The sequence below is a fragment of the Cyanistes caeruleus genome, chromosome 5 (genome assembly GCF_971803275.1).
Source record: "Cyanistes caeruleus chromosome 5, bCyaCae1.hap1.1, whole genome shotgun sequence".
NCBI classification, from domain to species: Eukaryota; Metazoa; Chordata; class Aves; order Passeriformes; family Paridae; genus Cyanistes; species Cyanistes caeruleus.
This window is the reverse complement of record NC_141705.1, coordinates 14,654,812-14,674,208: the sequence shown is the minus strand read 5'-3', so window position 1 is coordinate 14,674,208 and position 19,397 is coordinate 14,654,812. Positions and strand designations below refer to the sequence as shown.

General features: G+C 37.7%; 1 protein-coding gene across 1 annotated transcript in view; it reads left to right on the top strand.

Moving 5' to 3' along the window:
* LOC147652938 (uncharacterized) overlaps nucleotides 1-10,888 on the top strand; it is a 49,768-nt gene extending 38,880 nt beyond the window's left edge. Inside the window, exon 3 of the mRNA XM_086887847.1 lies at nucleotides 10,585-10,888. Within this exon, the coding sequence (XP_086743973.1) occupies nucleotides 10,585-10,783 (199 nt within the window). The 3' untranslated portion in view covers nucleotides 10,784-10,888. The remainder of the gene's footprint in view (nucleotides 1-10,584) is intronic.
* The last annotated feature ends 8,509 nt before the right edge of the window (nucleotides 10,889-19,397 follow it).

Sequence of the window (19,397 nt, the reverse complement as noted above, 5' to 3'; positions counted from 1 at the left end):
AAAAATCATCCAAGAAATAAATTTGCATCCTCAGAGATCAGACAGAAGAGGGGGTCTGGACTGCAAGGGCCATATTACAATTTTGGTGGGTTTAGCAATATCAAAGTATAGAAAAAGATATGGCTTCTTTAGATTTTCATTTTATTGTTGCCCTGACAGGAATTTAAAATTGAGCAGATTATTGTGGAGCTAATTCTTTTCCTCCTGGCTTGTACAAAACATGAAGTCTCTCACATATGTGTATCTTACACTGTTGAAAGACTGCACTTCATTCTTTTCTAGATAATATTATCAAATAATATCAAGGGCAAATATTAGGATCTGGAAAAATAAAAATTATATTGGAAAAAATATAGATTTGAAGAGTTGTAAACATATAATAATAAAAATGTGAAGGTTAAGCAAAATAGATCTGGAAACGAGTTCCTAAAAACTAATAACTGTTGTCACCTGAAGAGTCAGGTATGCCTTGTAGTCATTTAATATTTGATGCAATAAAACTTTTCTGACACAAATTTCAGTGCACTGTAACATTATCCTTTATTAAGATGGCTGTTAAAATTTTTACTATAATTTTCTATCTGAGTCTTTATTAACTTTATCTTTAAGGCTGTTCTTTTATTTTCCCTACACACATAGAATTATGCTTTATATCTCAAGCTTTTAGGAAATTGAATCCAGTATCAGTTCAAGAGAATTAAATTTAGATTGCTTGGTTTTGAATGGCTAAAAGATTGAATACTGAAGAAATTTTTAGAAATTCTCAACAGTGATAATCAGTAATTTAAGGACAACCTTGTAGTTAAGGTGCAGAACTAGACATCACGAGATTTGGATTCATTGCGCTGCCTCAGGTCTTTTTTGTAAGCTGATGCAAATATCCATGTTCCCCATCTGTATAATGGGAACATTATTATTCCTCTGTCTGCATTGCCTAGGAGTCCTGCAAGCTGCTCTTCAGACTTGTAATAGTCCCTCATCTGTGAATGCTCTGCAAGAGAAAAGCCTTTGAATGTATTCTTATACAGGGAAGGAATGATCTTATTATGCTTTTGAAAAACACTGCAGCACTGGGATCTGAACCTGCTTGTAGCTCCTTCTGCTGCAGAAATACAACTGTTAATAATAATTAACAATATTAGCACCTTTTAATTGTGCTGCACTTGTAAGCTCCTTCTTGCCTCTTTGCTCTGGGTTAGGGAACTCCCTATTGTCTGCTTTAGCTATGGTAAATACCAGTGTTGCTCAATATTATTATAGTTGTAGTTGTTAGCAATTTATTCAAAGAACATCTTATGATTGCAAATAAAACAAGCAGGTGTCTGCACTGAGGAGTTTATAAACTACATTAGAGATAGCACAGCAAGACATGAACAGAGAGGAAGCATTAGAATTCAGTGCCTTTCACAGAGGTACAAAGAAATAGACTTTTCTTTTCACTCCTCTTTTCTCCTCATTTACTTTCTTCTTGTTTTCTTGGAGCCCTGATGTGTAGGCAACTTTTGTATTCTGCAAACACTGGGCAGAACATGCTTAGCTGCTAAGTTAAGGCCACGAAATATAGGAAGTCTTGAGGGAGATGAATGATGCAAGAAATCCCATTCTCCTTGTACATCCCTGAATAAATGCCACCTCTTGAAAACAAATCTTGATCTCTTATTCATCAAACCTGCAACTGCTCACCTCCTTCTTTGTGGACAGCTGCACAAAGAATAGGAATGACCCACTGGCTTCCAGCAATGTCTTATCCCGAGGCAGAGTTGGCATCTTATGATATGCAAATCATTGCTCAATAAAAAGAAGAATGAGTAAATTTAGGTCCTGGTATAAAGACTGTTAACATTAGAAGAGAAATTCCTATCAGGCATTTGACCAGGTCTCTTTCTCAGCTTATGTAATCTGAAAAGAACATTTCCTCTTTTTCCTTCTGTAGTTTGTTATCGTCTCCTGTTAGAACTTGCCCCAGGTGGGACTCTGGCTCCCACATAGGATTGACAGGAATAGAAGCATTTTAAGAGGCCTCCATTCCCCCATGCCAACAGCAGCTGGTGCAACATGTCCTGCTGCATCACAAAATGCAGCTGCTGTTGTTCTGAGAGGCAGGTCTGTCAGAGCAGACACTATCTGCTGGGGTAGGGGGGTTCACTCCTGACTGAGGCTTTGAAGTGCCCCTGCCTACCAACCTACACAGACTAAATTCCACACACTGGAATACGACAAAAGAGCACAAAAGGTCATGGGGTAGAGTCCAGGTGCACAGCACCTCATGGCGTAGTTATGGAGCCTCCACAAGAGTCAGAGGCATAAGAAAGAGGAAAGAAGTTGCTGTAGGCTGCTTTCATTATGAGATTTTACACTGGAAATGAAAATGTCACCCCAGAGCAAAATGCTAACTTAGTTACCCTACAGACAACACCAATTGAAAAAGAAATACAGGTTAAAAAGGAAAGGGAAGAACCTATCAGCAGGGCTAATAGCAGCTAGCTTGTCTTCAAGAGTGGAAAATGTTAAAGGCTGAACTGCTGCCAAAACCCATGATGAAGCCAAATCCAGCAGGGAGATTCTGTGTTTCATCAGTAAGCTCTGGATCAGGCCCTTCATTTCCCCTTTGCTCACTACAATGAGTAAGAAGTGGTGGAAAGAAAAGTGACTCACTCTTGTAGGAGGCTGCTTGGCCCCTTTGCCAGGCAGTTGGCTGACAGCATATTGCTCTGTAGGGCATGTTATATCTCTGCACTTTCCTTATCAAAATGTCAATACTTTCTCATTGCCTTTGAGTGTTCCTAGGAAAGTACATACAGGTTGCAGGAAATGAAAGTCATGAGATCCAAAATGCTGAGATAGGTGCTCCTAGGAAAAGGCCCAAGCTAGAAGCAGGAACCTGAGAAGAAGGGTAAATAAGAGTTATTTGCTTATTTTTGTATGGCTACGTTTGCAGTTTTGAAAGGCAGGAACAGAAGTTTGAGGCCTGGCTTGCCCCTGAATAACTGAGTGCTATAAAATTTTTGAAGTCAGGAAAAGTAACTGAGTCCCACTCTCAACTCTGAAGGATGCAGTATGTATTCCCTTTCACCACCCTTTACTTTGGCTTCTCAGCTACTATCTGTACTTGTTAAATAACAATGTTTGAGCTGACAGCTGCTGTGCTTCCCACTCTGACCCTTCCTTTTGCATTGCAAGAAATGTTAATAATAAAAAATAATTTATCTGATGCTCAATTTATTGTAAAATTTCATTATTTGATTTAATATTATAAGATTTAAAAGTGGAAATTATCTGTTTTGCAGCAAGATTGTGCCCCAGTCCTAGACTTGAAGAGCCCACCTCCCACCAACGTGCCATCCTGTTCATATCCCACTTACAGGGTTGCCCCTTGGCACAGCTGGACTATGTAGAACATAAAACAAAAATCTTGGGCTCTGTCACATTCTCCAAGCAAACACTGAGAATTGTTTTTTCATGTAAGCAGTGGAACCACAAAGTGAAAAACCCTCTGAAAATGCAGCCTGGATTTGAGGCAAAAATGACACATAAATTGATTGTTTACATAAAATGAGTTTTTTTAAGTAACAGAAAAAAATGTAAGGTGTGAAACAGCAACAGAGAGTACTAACAGCAATAACAAGATCTCTACTAACAGGCTAGGATTTCACTTTCAAAGTAAATTTGCATTCACATAGATGTACCAGGTTAGACTTTATATGAGAAAGTCAGTGAAAAGAAAAATTCAAATGGATCACATCCACTTACTCGTTATTCTGCCATATATGAATTTTATGTGCATGTTTGGTGGCTGATTACTTGGATAGAGACAAATTTGTTTTATTTCTCTCCCTGCAGCTTGTTCATTAAAATGCTGTTTTTCTCCAGCAGCCAGCATTGTGCTGCATCCTGACAACTGCAGAGGAAAAGTGCCACAACAGACTCATGCCAGCTGTCCCTTCCAATCCAGCAAACTACTGCTTCCCCACCTGGAAATATGGTATTTACCCTTTTCCTGGGGAAATAACATATTCTGCAGCAAGACAATGGAAGGCAGCTCGTTCGTGCACAGCTAAAGTACACACGCGGTAAGCACAACAGCCTGATTTCTCTCTGCATTGCTTCAGTTTCACACAGATGCAAACCAAAATGATTCCTACTCATCTGGTTTTTTGGCAGCCACAAAAATCTAACTCCTGTTCTGCTACCTCCTGCACGGTTTCTGAGTCTGTGAAAGGTGCCTGGCCCCGTGCTCACAGCTGCAGTGCATGGAAGATCTGTGTCCTCGCTGGGAGCTGCCTGGCTGCCCAGCACTGGCTCTGGGCATGGCTCTGTAAATTCCAGGGACATATATCACACCTTATCTCCTGGATTAGGGACAGAAATTCCTCCTCTGCTTCAAAATACTGGCATTATGCCAAATTCCTGGATACCTAAAATTAAGCCTCAAGGCCATATATAAACAAGGATTTGGGTACACAGAGTGGACCTTAGAAGGAATTCAGGCACCTGAATACAAAATTGTCACAGAGTTGTGGAGCACTGCTCTTCATCTATTTTCCAAACTTATAGGAGCTCAAGGCCCCGAGATGCTTTACTTTCTCAAAGTCTAAAGCATCTAAAGCTGGGTTTCCAGTGCCAATGTAGTTGTTCCACAGCTGGCATAAGTGGATATGATGGTACCTAACTCAAGTTTTAGAAACCCTAACTTTGCAATTTTACATTTGAATAAAACAGTTCCATTATCAATGGTGCTGGTGGCTTGCAGGACCAAATCTGCTGATGGCCAGCACCCAGAGGGAGAAGGACATGAACTCTGACACTGTGGTCTGATTCCTTTTTCTAAGTAACTAAATTTATATTCTCATTTACATTGCCAATTAATCAGTGCAGGAAGTTAAACAAGGGTACTTTAATATACAGGGAAAGTATTTACTTTTAAAAGGTACTTAAATGTAGCTATTGAATTCCAGCATCTTTCAGGCCATATTGTTAGGCTTTATTATATTTGAAATGCAAAGGGAAATGTGCATAGAAAAACTCTCTGCAGCGAGTTATGCCTGGTTGACTTTCACATTGACTTGGTGTTTGCTCATTCAGCATTAGAGAGGTATTTGGGCCAAGGCTCTAATAGGTGAAGAATCAGAACAGGAGGAGATTTTGCGTCAGTGTGTGGGCTGTGAATGCAACAAGGAGGTGATTAAATAGACACTGGCAACAGAAGATAAAGTTAGCAATTATGAGGGCCATTTCCAGGAACTGGCTGCCTGGAATAAAATTATTTTCTAAAAATCAGCAGGTAAAAGTAAAAAAAGTCTTACAAAAAGGTCTACTCTTGTGAAAAAATTGGGTTTTCTTTCCTTTTCCTTTAGAACTGCAAACTACATGGTTGCACATTTTCCCTTTGCACATATCTTGGTGATTATGTTTAATATTCTTGCCCCTCTCTGCAAAGCCAGTAGGGCTCACACAGAAGAGTAGTCTGGAGGGTGATATTGTCTGTTTGCAATGCTAAGACATCAGGAGGAAAAGGAGACTTACACCCTCTCACCCTGATGCTGTGAGCCCAGCAGAAAGGGGCAGGAACATACAGTGTGGATCCCTACTGAGCTTCACCATTCATAGGGCGAGGGGCAGCAACATCACCAGATGCTCTGTTTAGTGCCAGCTGTGATGTGAAATCATTAGAAACTGGGCAAAGATCACAGATTTCTTCCCTACAGGCTTCCAGATTCATGACAGATGACAACTCTTTTCAGATGTTCCTGACATGATTGGCTTTAAAATGCATTTCTGAGAAGTGAGGACCAAATCCTGTAAACTGTGCACATAAGTCATCCAGCCCCCTGCCCTTTGTTATGGAATTATACATGCACCATTGTCATATTGCAAAGTCGTTTTATATCGATCAACAGGAGATATTGAATATGCATTTATACATGCTGAGAGCACCTCAGGTGTAGAGAAAATTATGTTATGAGACATAAAAGTATGAATTTCCAATGTAAGAAGACTGATTTGAAAACTCAACGTCCTTTAAATATTGTTTCCTGTGCAGCAAACTTGCTGTCCTTACACATATCCACTGAGATTAAAATAGCAGATATTTTTGGAGATTTCAGGAGCAGCTAAGTGCACAAGATCAATTTATCAAAAGAAAATATCTGAAAGATATCTGTTCTGTTCACGATTTCACATTTTTGTTTATATCTCATAAATGTAGACACCTCATAAAGTATTCTTTAAATGCTTCCCTCTACAATTAAGCCCATCCCTCAGAATACAAAATTGAATAACGTGCATATCTCTGGAACTGGTCTCAGCTAAATACATCACTAATGATGGTATAATTTCTCAGCATTTAAAGTCAGTGGGGAGAATTATAGTCATCTGGTCTCTTCTGCCCTTTGTGTAACCAGGCCCCAGCATTTTGTCAGTGCTCCTTCCATTTCCCCTGACAGATTGACCTTCGATGTCTGGCCTCGATTTTCTTCCATCACTGCAGGTAACACAAATAACACAATTTCTATGAGAGTCACCATAGAGACAGATCCACCACTAAATCCAGAGTCTCATCCCTGCAGTCAAACCTTGATACATCAAACCTGAACACCGAATCTGGAAGCTTTAACTTCTACAATGAGGGGATTGACAAAAGTAGCCTGGAGCTAAGCAGAAATAAGATTACTGAGGTACAAGGTTTTACTCAATGTTAAAGAGATAGCACAAGTAAGCTCTATCCTGTGCACAAGTAAAGGGGTGGAAGGATTTCGATTCTGTAATTTTTTTTTTTTTTTTAAGGAAAAAATATTCTTATAAATCTGTGCTGTGAAGCGTAGGACACCACAGAGCCAATGATGCTGATCCAGGAAAAATTGTGTGGACACAATTGTAAGATCTGGGCATGCTGCTGTACCTTTAGTAGTGTTGCCATAGTGTGTTGGCACACGTGCCATGGCATAATAACAACATAATAGCCCAAGGAGATACAAGAAGAGTGTGGTGTATGGTTAGAGGACCCATGTTCTCCAAGGAGTGCTTTTACACACAGAATTGAGGTATTTTACTCTTATACCAAGTAAACAATGCAGTAGATTTGAGTGCTGGGGTTTTTTCTGGGTGAAAAAGTCCAAAGATATTTCACACAGACTTATTCTGATTCTGACAAAATATACAAAAGAACAAATGGTTCAATCTTTTCCGCTAAATACAGCTTCAGGCATATAATTAGCAATCTAGAGAAGATGATTGCAAGTGAATGGGCATGAAAAGTTACACTGTTATCACAGATGAAGTTATAATATTTCATTATCATTCTGTGATGCATGAATTAATTGATATTTATTCACAGAGGTGCATTGGAAATAGTGGTGCCTTTTATGATAATTATACCTATTTTTCAACCTGGGGGGAAAGAAACTCCGTTAAACACTATGACTTATGAGACAGACCTTCAAAAAGCAGCCAAGTATTTGTACCTACTGCAGTTATGTGCATTTCTTTTATATATTCATGGTTCCCATAGCTATGCCTATGTATATATGCACAGTGTTTATGGCATATAATGATGTATGTGAGAATATGAACACACACCTTGGGGGAAAAATAGTGGGTTAAAGTGTTCTTTTTATAGGTAATAATTAATCTACACACTAGTGAAATACTCTCAGCCCTCAAGTGAAATGACAAGAGTTATTTGGCATCTTTGAAGGTTACATAGATCCTGAACAGGATGGAAAAAAAAGCGTACCCGTTTGTGTGGGTTTCTCTCTAAGGATTATGTTGCTGCATCCTACAGGCTTAACATCAATCCTAGGGTTTAAACTTTTAAATTCTTAATCACTGGAAGCAAATAGCAGGTTGAGCTAAGTTGTGAACTTTGGTGTATTTCTCAACTGCTTTGTGAAGTTCACAACTCCTTTGTGAACTGCTTTGATTGGCTTTGTGATTGGATGGACAAGGGCAGCAGACACGAGTATTAAGAGCAGTTTTTGCCCTGTACACAGTTAATATTTATTACCATGGTGAAAAGAGGTGGACTTGGTGCTGTGGTTTCTTTGCTTGCTATGACTAGAAGCTGCTCCTCCTATATGCAATAGAAGTTGCTGACTTGGCCATGAAACCTCAGACATACCAGACAGCATCAGGAACTCCAAAAGAGGTCAGATTGTATGTGGTCAGACGGAATCAAGGTGAACAAAAAATTTGAAGAGAGGATGCCAAAACAGAAAAGGAGGATTTCATAAGTATTGGAGGTAAAATGGGTGACACTGAATATGGTGGAAACCCAGGGAAGTAGAATACTTGCAGACTCTAAGAAGGAGATAGCCAAGAATTATATACATTTAGAAATATCCAAGTACAACAAGTTTCAAGTAGAAACTGCACAGGATTTCTTTGCAAATTCAGCTGGTCAAATGAAGCTGGGAACTGCACAACAGAAACACGAGCTTGTCTTTCAGGGCCACTGGCAAGATGCTAAAGCTGGGTCCAAGAAGGACCCTTCAGTCCAAGATTACTATGCTAAAAGGAATGGAAGGAACAGCCTGTAAAGGAGACTAGACAATAACAAACTGTGCTGTCTTCTTGGAGCCAAATCTCATGACATCATTCTGGGAAGGCATTTTGAGGTTGGCAGGAAAAATTTCATTGGTGAAATTGCACATTAGCAAACAAATGACATTTGTGTATGTGATAATGTGAAGAGGCTGAAGGGGCCTGGTAGTGAGGCAATTCACTGTGATCCTCTGTCCCTGGAGACTCCCAAGTCAAATAGCTGCATGATGATGTTTGATATAAAGAAATGATGCCCATAGGGGAAGAAGCATGAAAAATGTTCAGTGTCCACTGCATTATGGAAGAAGCTTTTTGCAGAGGAAGAGGCTGGATTTTGAAAATGGAAAACTTCCAAAAGTCTGAAAGTTCAGAGAAGACAAGAAGAAGACAAATAGTATTCATTTCATGCCAAATCAAGACAAAGGCACCAAAATTAAGCAAACTCTCAAGGGACAGAACAAAAGACATCCTTTATACATCAATATATCTCTACATCAATATCAAGATTCTGTGTAATAATCAGGAAGAATTTGAATTGCTTGTTTAGAACCATATACCTGATTTAATCACTGATACTAAAACAGCACGATTTGACTGGAATTTTAAAACTTTGGAAGTTCTGGTTTATCTTCTGTTTTATGTGGGAAGGGTGTTGTGGAAAAAGGGGAAGGAAATTTATCATAACCTCTCCATAACTTCCTGATACAGTAATGATCATGAATACCTGTAGAATAAACTTCAAAAATCATTAAGTGGAGTACTAGTGTCTGACACAGATCACTAGATCACACTATGGTACTACACAGGAGGATCTTTAAGATTCTTTCTATAAGAAAGAAATTATAAAATATGCACAAAAAATATAAGAAAAAATTACAAAATGCACACTATGTTGGGAGGGTCAATTTCACTTAGGTGTGATAAATTGTCAACTTTGACATTGCTGGTGTGTCCTTGGAAATTTTTAATTTTAAAGATGAACATTCTGTAATACAAAAAGCAAGATAAAAATGCAATAATTATAAATTTGAAAGCTGAGCCATACTGAGTGCCAAGTGACTGACTTTGTTGCCTTTGTCCTGTGTAAACAGAACAAACCCTGTGTATTTGCTATCTTAATGGACCAATTTGCTATATGGGAAATATGAGCTGGCTCAGCTTGATTTCATCGTAGCGTGCAAGAACCTCTGAAAGGAAGAAAACTCTGAAAATAGAATGCAAATCAATGTATCAGAAAAAATATCAAAAATCTTCCTAGCTGTCAGATAGACATATTCAGACTAGAATAAAGTTTCAAAGTATAAGCACAAACAGATGATTGGAACAATTTACCAGATACAATATTTGGTAGCTCAGTGGGAGCGTGTGGTGCGGTGGTGTCAGAGTAACTGGATGATTTTTTCCAAGAGACATCCCTCACTTTATCTGTAGCTAGTGGGTCTGAAAGAGAAGTTAATTCAGGCAAATCCTATGGACTACATTGGGCAGGGAGCTGGGGTAAATGTTTACAATATTGAAATCCTAATATTTTTCTAAAATTTAGGAAGCAAATCATCAGACCCAACAGGGTCACTACAACTCAGTCCTCATTATATCAGTGTCTCTGGAGCACTAGACTTCTTGCATGCTTTAGGAAACTACTGTCCAAAGTCTCAAAGTTTTGGTTTAATTCTAATGGTTTTTTCTCCAATTTTGTACAACTAATGTACAAATCCTTTCAAATGTATGGTTTTGTATTGATGTGACAGAATTCTTGGCTAACACAATTTTCACTTCTCTTTTACAGAACTCCTGCTATTAATTCTTGTCTTTTCCTTGGTTTCTTCACTCATTAATTTTAAGTGCATTCTTGTGTGGCAGGGTAGAGGCATGATTTGTTTGTTTGTAGGCAGGTAGTACCTTGTACGAGTATTGACTGTATACTATGTATGTTGATTTGATTGATGAAGATAACTGTAGCTTTTGTACAAAGTGTACTTGTGATTGAAATTCTTTCTCAGAGCCTTTAAATGTTCTAATAAAGTTATATGTATACTTTTCTTTCAGCTTAACTGAGAAAGCTGCTGTTTTGGGATCAGCAGGACCCCGCTTTGTGACTGTATCGTGGCACACACTGAAGGCTCCCAGTGCTACTGATCCCACTGGTCCATCTCATCTGCTTAGGAGGCAGCAGTTCTGTCAGCACAAGCAACTGCCCCAAGGAAATTCAGAACAAAGAAAGTGTGCAAGTTTTGAGGTCATGTGATGGTGATTTGACTCAAAGAAAATAAAGAGTCTCACACTGCAGTATCCCCCAGACCTAACTGAGGGGTGCACTGTCAGAGCAAGCATGTATCTTGGAGAAAGCAAAGAGGACTGCTGATGGTTTCTTAGCTGTGTGCATGCATACTCCTCAAAACCCTTGTAATCTTGTGCCTAACATTCTTCCATTGAATGTATGAAATGTAATTGTGATTCTGAGACCTGCTTAGTTTAGGGGTGATCAAATTGAAGTGGTTATTTTGGTGACATCAATTCAGGTTCTTATCCAAATTCAGTTGGAGATCCAGAAGTCTTTCTTCTTGGAACTAGATGACTTCTCTATGGTACTAAGTAGATGTTCAGCAAGAGGCATTGTTACCTGTAGCTCATTGATGACATAAATTGTAGTATTTGTTATTAATCAAATCCATTTAATGTGTAAGATATTGAAGATAGTACTGACAAATGTGCCTGTTTGTTTACTGGGTAGACTGACATCTTTTGTATCATTTTCAGCTCAAGATGGAATAAATATTGTTTGAGCTGAGTCTTCAGAGCTGCAAATTATCATATCCTATCATATCGTATCTAGGCAGAAAAATGCAGTCAACATCTTCCCAGCTTGTTTCACTGCTCTGCATTTCTTATTACCTTGCAGGTTTTTACCTATGTATATAGATAAGCAAGGAAACAGGGATGAGAAATATATCGGGTAGCCATCAGAATCCATCCATCTAAAAAAAGATCTAGAATATCTAAAGTACCCTGATAGACCTCTGTCTAACAAATATATTTGTTAAACTTCTTTGTAAAAAAAGCTCAAGTGATATTGATTTCAGTTTCTCAAGTTGCTGCAGTTGTTACCTACCCTCTATGTCATAAAATCTTCCCTGGCGTTGACTGAGAGTCAGTTGGTCAGAGCATGGTGCTAACACCGAGGTTGTGGGCTCACTCCCTCTGTGGGACACTTAACACTTAACAGCTGGGCTCAATGATCCTTGTGAGTCCCTTCCAACTCAGAATAATCTGTGAACGTTTAACCTGAACTCTTTTGCTTCAGAGATTCCATCCGAGATTTCATTTCTCTCTGAAAAGTGGTAGCCCATTCACAAGTAACATAAGGAAAGGATTATTGTCTCCCTGCAGTTATTTTACATATTTAAACACTACTGCACTTCTCTCTACTTTCCTCAAGATTTAAAAATTCTTTTTCTTAAAATCCTCCCTCATTGGTCGTACCTCAGTTCCAACTCACTGCTTTTCTCTTTCTCTGTCTTTCTTGGACCGTAAGAAAGACAGTTTCATCTGACTAGCACAGGAAGATTCATTTCTATATGATGTTTCCCTGAGTACCTTATACACCCCAATGAAACTGCTTTTCAACAGTAATGTGGTGGTTTGGGTTTGTGACTCACTGTTCTTGCCAAGTCCTCCTCTCCCAAACTACTTCCTGGAGAGTTGTTCCTCATTATGTATTTGTGCAGTTCATAATCTTTGATAAAATATATAACTTTGTACTTGTCCTTATTGAATTGAGTCCCATTTTTTCAGAACATTTCTTCAATTTATCAAGATCATTTTACACTTTAATCCTGTTCTTCAATCTCTTTACAGCCTGGATGATTCTGGATCACCTGCAGATTTAATAAACTCTTATTCTATTCCTTCATCCAAGACATAAGTGAAAATATTGGCTAGGCTCAGGACAAACTGGCTGAAATCTACTTAGACATCCTTCTATTCTGACATTAAATTAAAAACAGCTTTCTATCCACCCTGTAGCAGTTTCACTTAGTTTTCTTGACTTGCTTATGAAAATTTTATGTGAATTTGTATCAAAAGACATTGTAATATATACGGCTTCTATGATTTCTTCTTTATTCCTCAACCAGTTTCTTCTTGCAAAATTCAAATACACATGGATTCTTCATCCTGGAAAAAAATAGATAGTCTATAAAATCCTGGAAGTTGGGAAGAAAATATGAACTAAATGATCATTCACTGTCTCTGATAAGGCAAATCTGATGTCTTCTGATGAGGTTTTGAGGCCACAGCTGGCTTCCACAGCTCTCCCAGCTGGGTTCTTATGTCTCCATGTCAGGGATTATTATTTCTCATCTCCTTCTTGCACAGGACCATCATTGTGATAATAATTTTCTTTATAGATTGGTGATAAATACAATTTCATATATCACAAAGGATTAATGAAATGCTTCAGATTGCTTCACTTCATCCCAATACATTAAATATACTCCTTAAGCAAGACTGTTGCTTATTTTAATACAAAAGTATTACAGTTTCTGAGCCAATGATGTTTACCAGGCACTAAAGAACTGTCTTCTGATCTGTACCATCTCTGACTGAAGAGATTTGCTTGGGTTCCATGAGAGCCACACAGCCCAGATGAAGACTAACAAGTAGCAGGTATGAGCAGGCTACAGGCAGTGCCTGGTTTGAATCAGAAGTGACTATCTCAGAGTAAATGCATATCTCACCAGCCAAAGAAAAGCTGTAGAGGTTACAGGGGAATGAAGTCTGTCTGTATCTCAGGATCAACTGAGGAGAAAAAACATCTATGGACAGAGGTTTTAAATGGTATTTTCATAAAAACTGATGGAAGGCTTATAGGAAGAATCAAATATGAGTTCATTTGTTGGGGACAAAAACAAAAACAAAGACCAGTTGCTCATCTAAGGGCTATTAATTTGTACTTCTGACTTATTGAAAATAATCAAGGGGAAGGAAGAAAAAACACTTTTAATAGAAAATTTTCACTAAAACAAAAGCCAATGAGAATGAGGATCCCATCAAAGATGAAGTTTTAAGAGGAGCTTCATTTCAACTTTCACATTTCAGATGTTTTCCACTGCACAGACACAGGAGAATGCTTTACGATCTGCCACCACTCAGCAGCCACATTATATTGAGTCAATCTCATTGCTCAGCTTTTTTTTTTTTTGCTTTTTTTTTTTTTTTTAACTTTTTCCTGTTTTGCTTTTAAACTGTAAATAAAATCTCATAGGGAAATGATCATATGGTTTATGCTGTGTGAATACATCATACACTCTTGACCAGGCTCAGTTACAGCTTCTAGGTTCTGCAGAGAATAAGTAGATTGAAAGCACAGAGGCAGTATCACCTTCATGATTAATTAATATTCCACCAACAAGACTCCTTGCTATTTTGATTTATAATCTTTTATCATATTCATGCCTTAAAGTCAGTCTTGTATATACAAAGCTTTGTAGGAAAACACAATATACTTTTTTCTCTTCTGTTTGTTATTAATACATGGTGTGGGGCCCTAGAGAAACACAGAAAAGTCTGAAAGTCATTCTGGAGGAAAAAGAAAGGATTGTTTTTCTCAGACAATTATTTATTCAGTAAAATTAAGCATATTAATCAATAAATTAATACAGATAATTTTCCTACAGTTCACCTGAGCCATTACTTAGACTATTCCTTTATAATTCTTTTATAAGAATTTTGATACCTTGTTATTCTTAAATATTCAAGTAACCTGAGACCAAGAATGATAGCTCTTTATTTATTCTTCTTCTCTGTCAGTCTCATATTCTCATTAGATTCTTGTTACCTTTGCCAGGACAACAATATTCTAATTTATCTGTTTTTCTGTTCTCTGGAAATGAATTAACGGTGATCGGAACCATAGCAACTGAAGCAAAAACTTCATTAAGCAAGAACAATTTTTCAGTTTACACTGTACATTGTGAAATTGCTTTCAGCAACAAAGTCTTCCACAGAACAATTATAACTAGAACAAAGAAAGCAGGAAAGCAGTTAAGCTGAACCCTGGTGCAGAGGGGTCTGTATTTCAAGCTGTGAAATGCTGACCAGGTTTCCATCTTGGGAATAATGCTCAAAGATAGCCTCTAGCTGTCAAAAAAACACGCAGAAACTTCATAGGTTTTAAGCAAACATTTGGCAACCTTCATTGTGATTCATCCTGAAATGTTATTCTGGGCAAACCAACATAGTTAACACCACCAGAGCTCTTAAAGAAAACCTTCCCAGCTGAAATAAATGAGACTGCAATGAACTACCCAAAGAAGAGATGGTTTCTGTGAGAAAAACAGCTGCTCAATCACCCTGTGCTCTGGATGTTACCAACAGTTTTTGTACTGTGAAAAGATACAGCCATGGGCATCAGACACAATGACCTGAGGTATCTGGAGTCAAACTCCAGTTTAGCTCTTCTAAATAAAAAATCTCACTCAGCATGGTAGAATGAAGGCCCACTTAGGTGTGCAAAAAGGGTGGTTAACATTCAGCTGTGACACAATGATGTTAATGACATCTCAGAAGTTTGCCATTCAGGAAATATTTTAGAAGATAAAATAATTCAGAAGTGAATTAATAGTGGAAGTAAACATCCTAGCCAGAAAAACCAGCCATCCCAGGCTTTCTGTAAACAACAAACTAAAGCACCAGAGACATGTACTGATACAAGGGCAACTCAATTACCCTGTCATTTAATGAGAAAGGAGGACAAGAAGTGACCAGCAGGTGCTTTGAGTGCATTGTGAACATTTATTTTTTTTTATGTATTAAAGACCAGGAGAGCAGCCTTTTCTAGTAATAAGGCAGAATTGATTAAGAGAATGACAGAGAAGTAACTTAGAGAGAGGCAACCATAAAATTGAAGAGCCTGTGATTCATAGGGAAGAGAGCAGCAAACAAAATCATTTGGCAATTGAGGAAGACTGACTTCAAGAAGCTCAGAGATGTGATAGTTATTAGCCCATGAGAACAAGTGGCAGTGCCCATGGCACAAAGGGAGATGTGAAGAGAAAGAAACACAGAAATCACAGGAGAACATCCTATCAGTAGTGAATAGGTAAGACCAGGAAGGTACATTCTCTATTGCTCAGCAGGGAGGTACACTGAAGGACACGGAGAAGCCTGAAGTGTTTAGTGGCTCTATTACTCAGTTCTCACTAAAAAGGTCAACTGCAAGTACAGGACTAGCACAATTAATACTGGTAGCTAAAAGGATTCTATCTCAGGCTGGAATATATAAAGGGAAATGCATACTGCATAGCTAAAAAGGATGCTCTCACATTGGCTAGATTTGATAAATGTTATGTGAGAGTGACTAAAGAAATCTTAAAGCCTGTACTGGCTGTTTCTGAGACTTCATAAAATGGGTGAGGCACCTGCAGACAGCAAAAGAGCAAATGTAGTACCTGTCTTTTGAAGTCAGAAAAGGAGGCAGTGAACACAAAAGCACAAGAGATATTCCAGATCAGAACAGAGGTCATTGAGCATAGCCAGTGTTAAATGTCCAGGTAAAAGTATAACAAGTAGAAACCAAGGGAGTAGTGGTACTTCCCAGTCTGCAGGATGTAACTTATTTAAAAGCCTATTCTAACAAGGATGAAAGATTTAAGCAAAAATGCATGTAGTGCAGAAGTATAGAATAAAAATTATTATGAAAACGTGGTTGATTACGTACGTGCATACATACATGTAAACAGAAGGGCTGGGATTCAGTTATCACAATTTTATCATAATAAAATATCTTCTCATCTTTGAAGTAGGATGTAATATTAACAGAGATCTGACCTCCTGTCAAGATTCTGGACAAAGTTCACATTGCTTGCATTGGTTCCTAAATTGGAGTGAAGGTGGAATTTGTGCAGGAACTCATTAAGAGTACAGGTATTTGGAAGAAAGCTGCAGACAATGGCTGGATTATGGGGAATAAAAGGCAAACAGATAGGACCTTTGTCTGTTTTTTTATTCTTTTGCTTACAGGTTTTCTTAGTTATTTCTTGAGACTTTTACATCAAAAATGCTTCTGAAAGAGTGGCTGCTGCTATGGGAATATGAAACTTCCAGCTTTGATTTTCCACTCCCAGTATGAATATACACCTTTTTTTTTTTCCTGTTGAGCAGTCTTCATCTCTGGTGGTGCAACATGTCTATTGTATTTGTAAGTGAGCATATTTTATTGTAAGTGAGCATTGTGCTCACTTTATCAACAAACAAACAACCTTAAGAAGAAATTTAATACAGCAAGTTAAAAATCTAACTGTGGACGTAATGAATATTTTCTGAAACACAGAATATTGTGTACAACTTTTATCTTAGAGAGAAAAGGAAATTTCTCCATATTTTTTTATAACATATGTTGTTTTGAAGTTTTGAAGTTAATCTTAATGGATAGTCTTTAATTTTTCAGCATGCAAATCCATATAATATAACTTTTCCTTCTCTGAGGTGAACTGGAAATGCATTCCACAGAATAAAGAAGTTGTAATTTCACCTAAGATGACATTATAATTTCAAAATATAGTACACTGATACTACTTTATGCCTCACTTTTTTCCATTGCAAAATTATTGTACTATTACATTTGTGATCACCCTATAGTGCTCAGCTGTGACTAAAAAAATTGTAAGACACACAAATGATAATTATTAAAATCGATAAATATTATTGTAAATCATAGAAATAAATATGATGCTTGCCCATTTTGAAGCAAAACCAGATATAAATTGGTAAAAATGATAAATAGGATCATTATGAAAGAACCTGAAGTTTCAAGCAGGGCAGACAAACTCTGTAAAAAACCACAGGAAAATATAATATTCTGAGACATAACCATTTGATCATTGCTTGCAATGTTCTTAGGTTAATAAAACCAAATCAGCATAAAATAAGAGTAGAGGAAGAATGTGAATCTTTACTCATTTATATGCCACTGCAGAAAGACAAAGTACAGAAGCAGAAGGCATCCAAAAATCACTAAAACTTATATTCTTTACCCAGAAATCAAGCATAAGTAGGAAGCTAGAATGAACTCTCACAGATCCAGCATGTAGGTGCAGGTAAGACTTCATGAAAAATTAGGAGTGAAGAATGTGTTTCAAAGTTTGTGAAGATGTTAGAAACAAACCTTGCTTGGGTTTGAGGCTTCACCATGCCAATGGCTATGGTGGGTAATTTATCATGAAGGCATGGATGCAAAACTTCAGAGCTTCCAAAGGTAAAATAATAAAATTGAGATTTTTTTTTTTTTTGGGGGGGGGGGGGGGGGGTCAATTAAATCCCATTAATTTCAGGAACATATTAAAAAATATGAATTTTGCATTTTGAGAGGCCCAAAAGCTACTTTCCACATTTTTAACACTTTGAAAAGCCAAAAGTATATTGGGAGCATGCCTGAAATAGACTATTATTTATATATATATTTATATATATAATAGCATGCCTGCTATTAATTCTGTGATGTAAGGAGAGAAGACAGGTTTTCTAGGGAGGTGCTAAGTTATTCAAAATAGCATATTTGACCTCCAAAAGGAGCTGGCTCATCACAACCAACAGGATGCAAAATTGTTGAAAGAAGCCTACATCCTCTACAAAAAACAGTGAAAGAAGTGGCTGTGACAGTGGGAGTTAGAAAACAAGCTGAAGGTTTTCTTTGGACATAGAAGCTTTCCATGCTGGCCTCAGGAAACTTCTCTTACCAGATAATGACCTCAAGCAGTAAAAGTGAGATTCTACCCAGGCTATTTGGAGGCAGCTATTTACACGCTGTAAACAGTTTCTGTACATTTGCTAGTGTTTGCTGCTGCAATATCAGAGGGTCCCCTACTTTCAAATGGTCATCATCAGTAGTCAGACTCGTAGAATTTAATCACCAGTTTTATTCTAGCCTGGATGCATTATCAGTTGTATCAAAGAGCAGTTAGAGTTCCTGCTATTAGTTTTATTACTTTTAAGAGATACCTAAGAAAGAGAAACCTTACTAAAAATATTAAATCTCTGTGAGCATGACTGGGAGGCTGGAGTATGACCTGACCTGGCAGTTATCATGAAGATCTGTTGGGAGAAAGATACCTCTGTGTAGCAAACTCAAGGCCAGCAAAAAAAATTAGCTGTGATTTTACATGTCTGAATATGTCGGGAGATAAAACTAAGCTATCGTGGGCATCTTGTAATCTGCTGTGAGACCCCTGACTTTCTCCTGACCCTCTGTGCAACTTCTAGAGTTATTAGATGCCATGAGGGCAGCTTTTTACTGTGCCTTCCATCTCACAAACATAAGTTATATACCTGCTGGGAGAAGTTTAGTGCAAACTTCTGGAAAACCAAATGTGATTATAACCTTTGGAACCAAATGTGATTATAAAACTGAGAAACAGTCTGCAAGGACTGAAGTTTTGTTCATATAGCCAGTCAGCTGCTGGGCAAGAGCATCAATGTATATCCTCAATGAAAGCAGGAAAGGTCAAGGCTTCTTGTTTAGTGAACAAGCATGATGCATAATTTATTTCTGTAAGATATAACATATTAGGTTATCATGGCATTGTCTTAAAAAATTCCTGACAAATTGTTTCTGAATTCCTCAGTGGTAAAATTTACATAAGGAGCAAAAATACTTGATACTGCCATTAAACATTATTTCTATGACTTTTTTAAATATGGATTTATTTTTTTTTTAGCTGCATTCCAAGACTACTTGAAAATGGTTTAAGATATTTGGGAAGTAAATGCAAAAAGTTCTTGAAAGGATTTTTCTCAGAACTGCTTTTTTATTATCCATATGTGTCCAGACGTGTAATCTGTTACAGCTGTTACAGGAGTAGAGT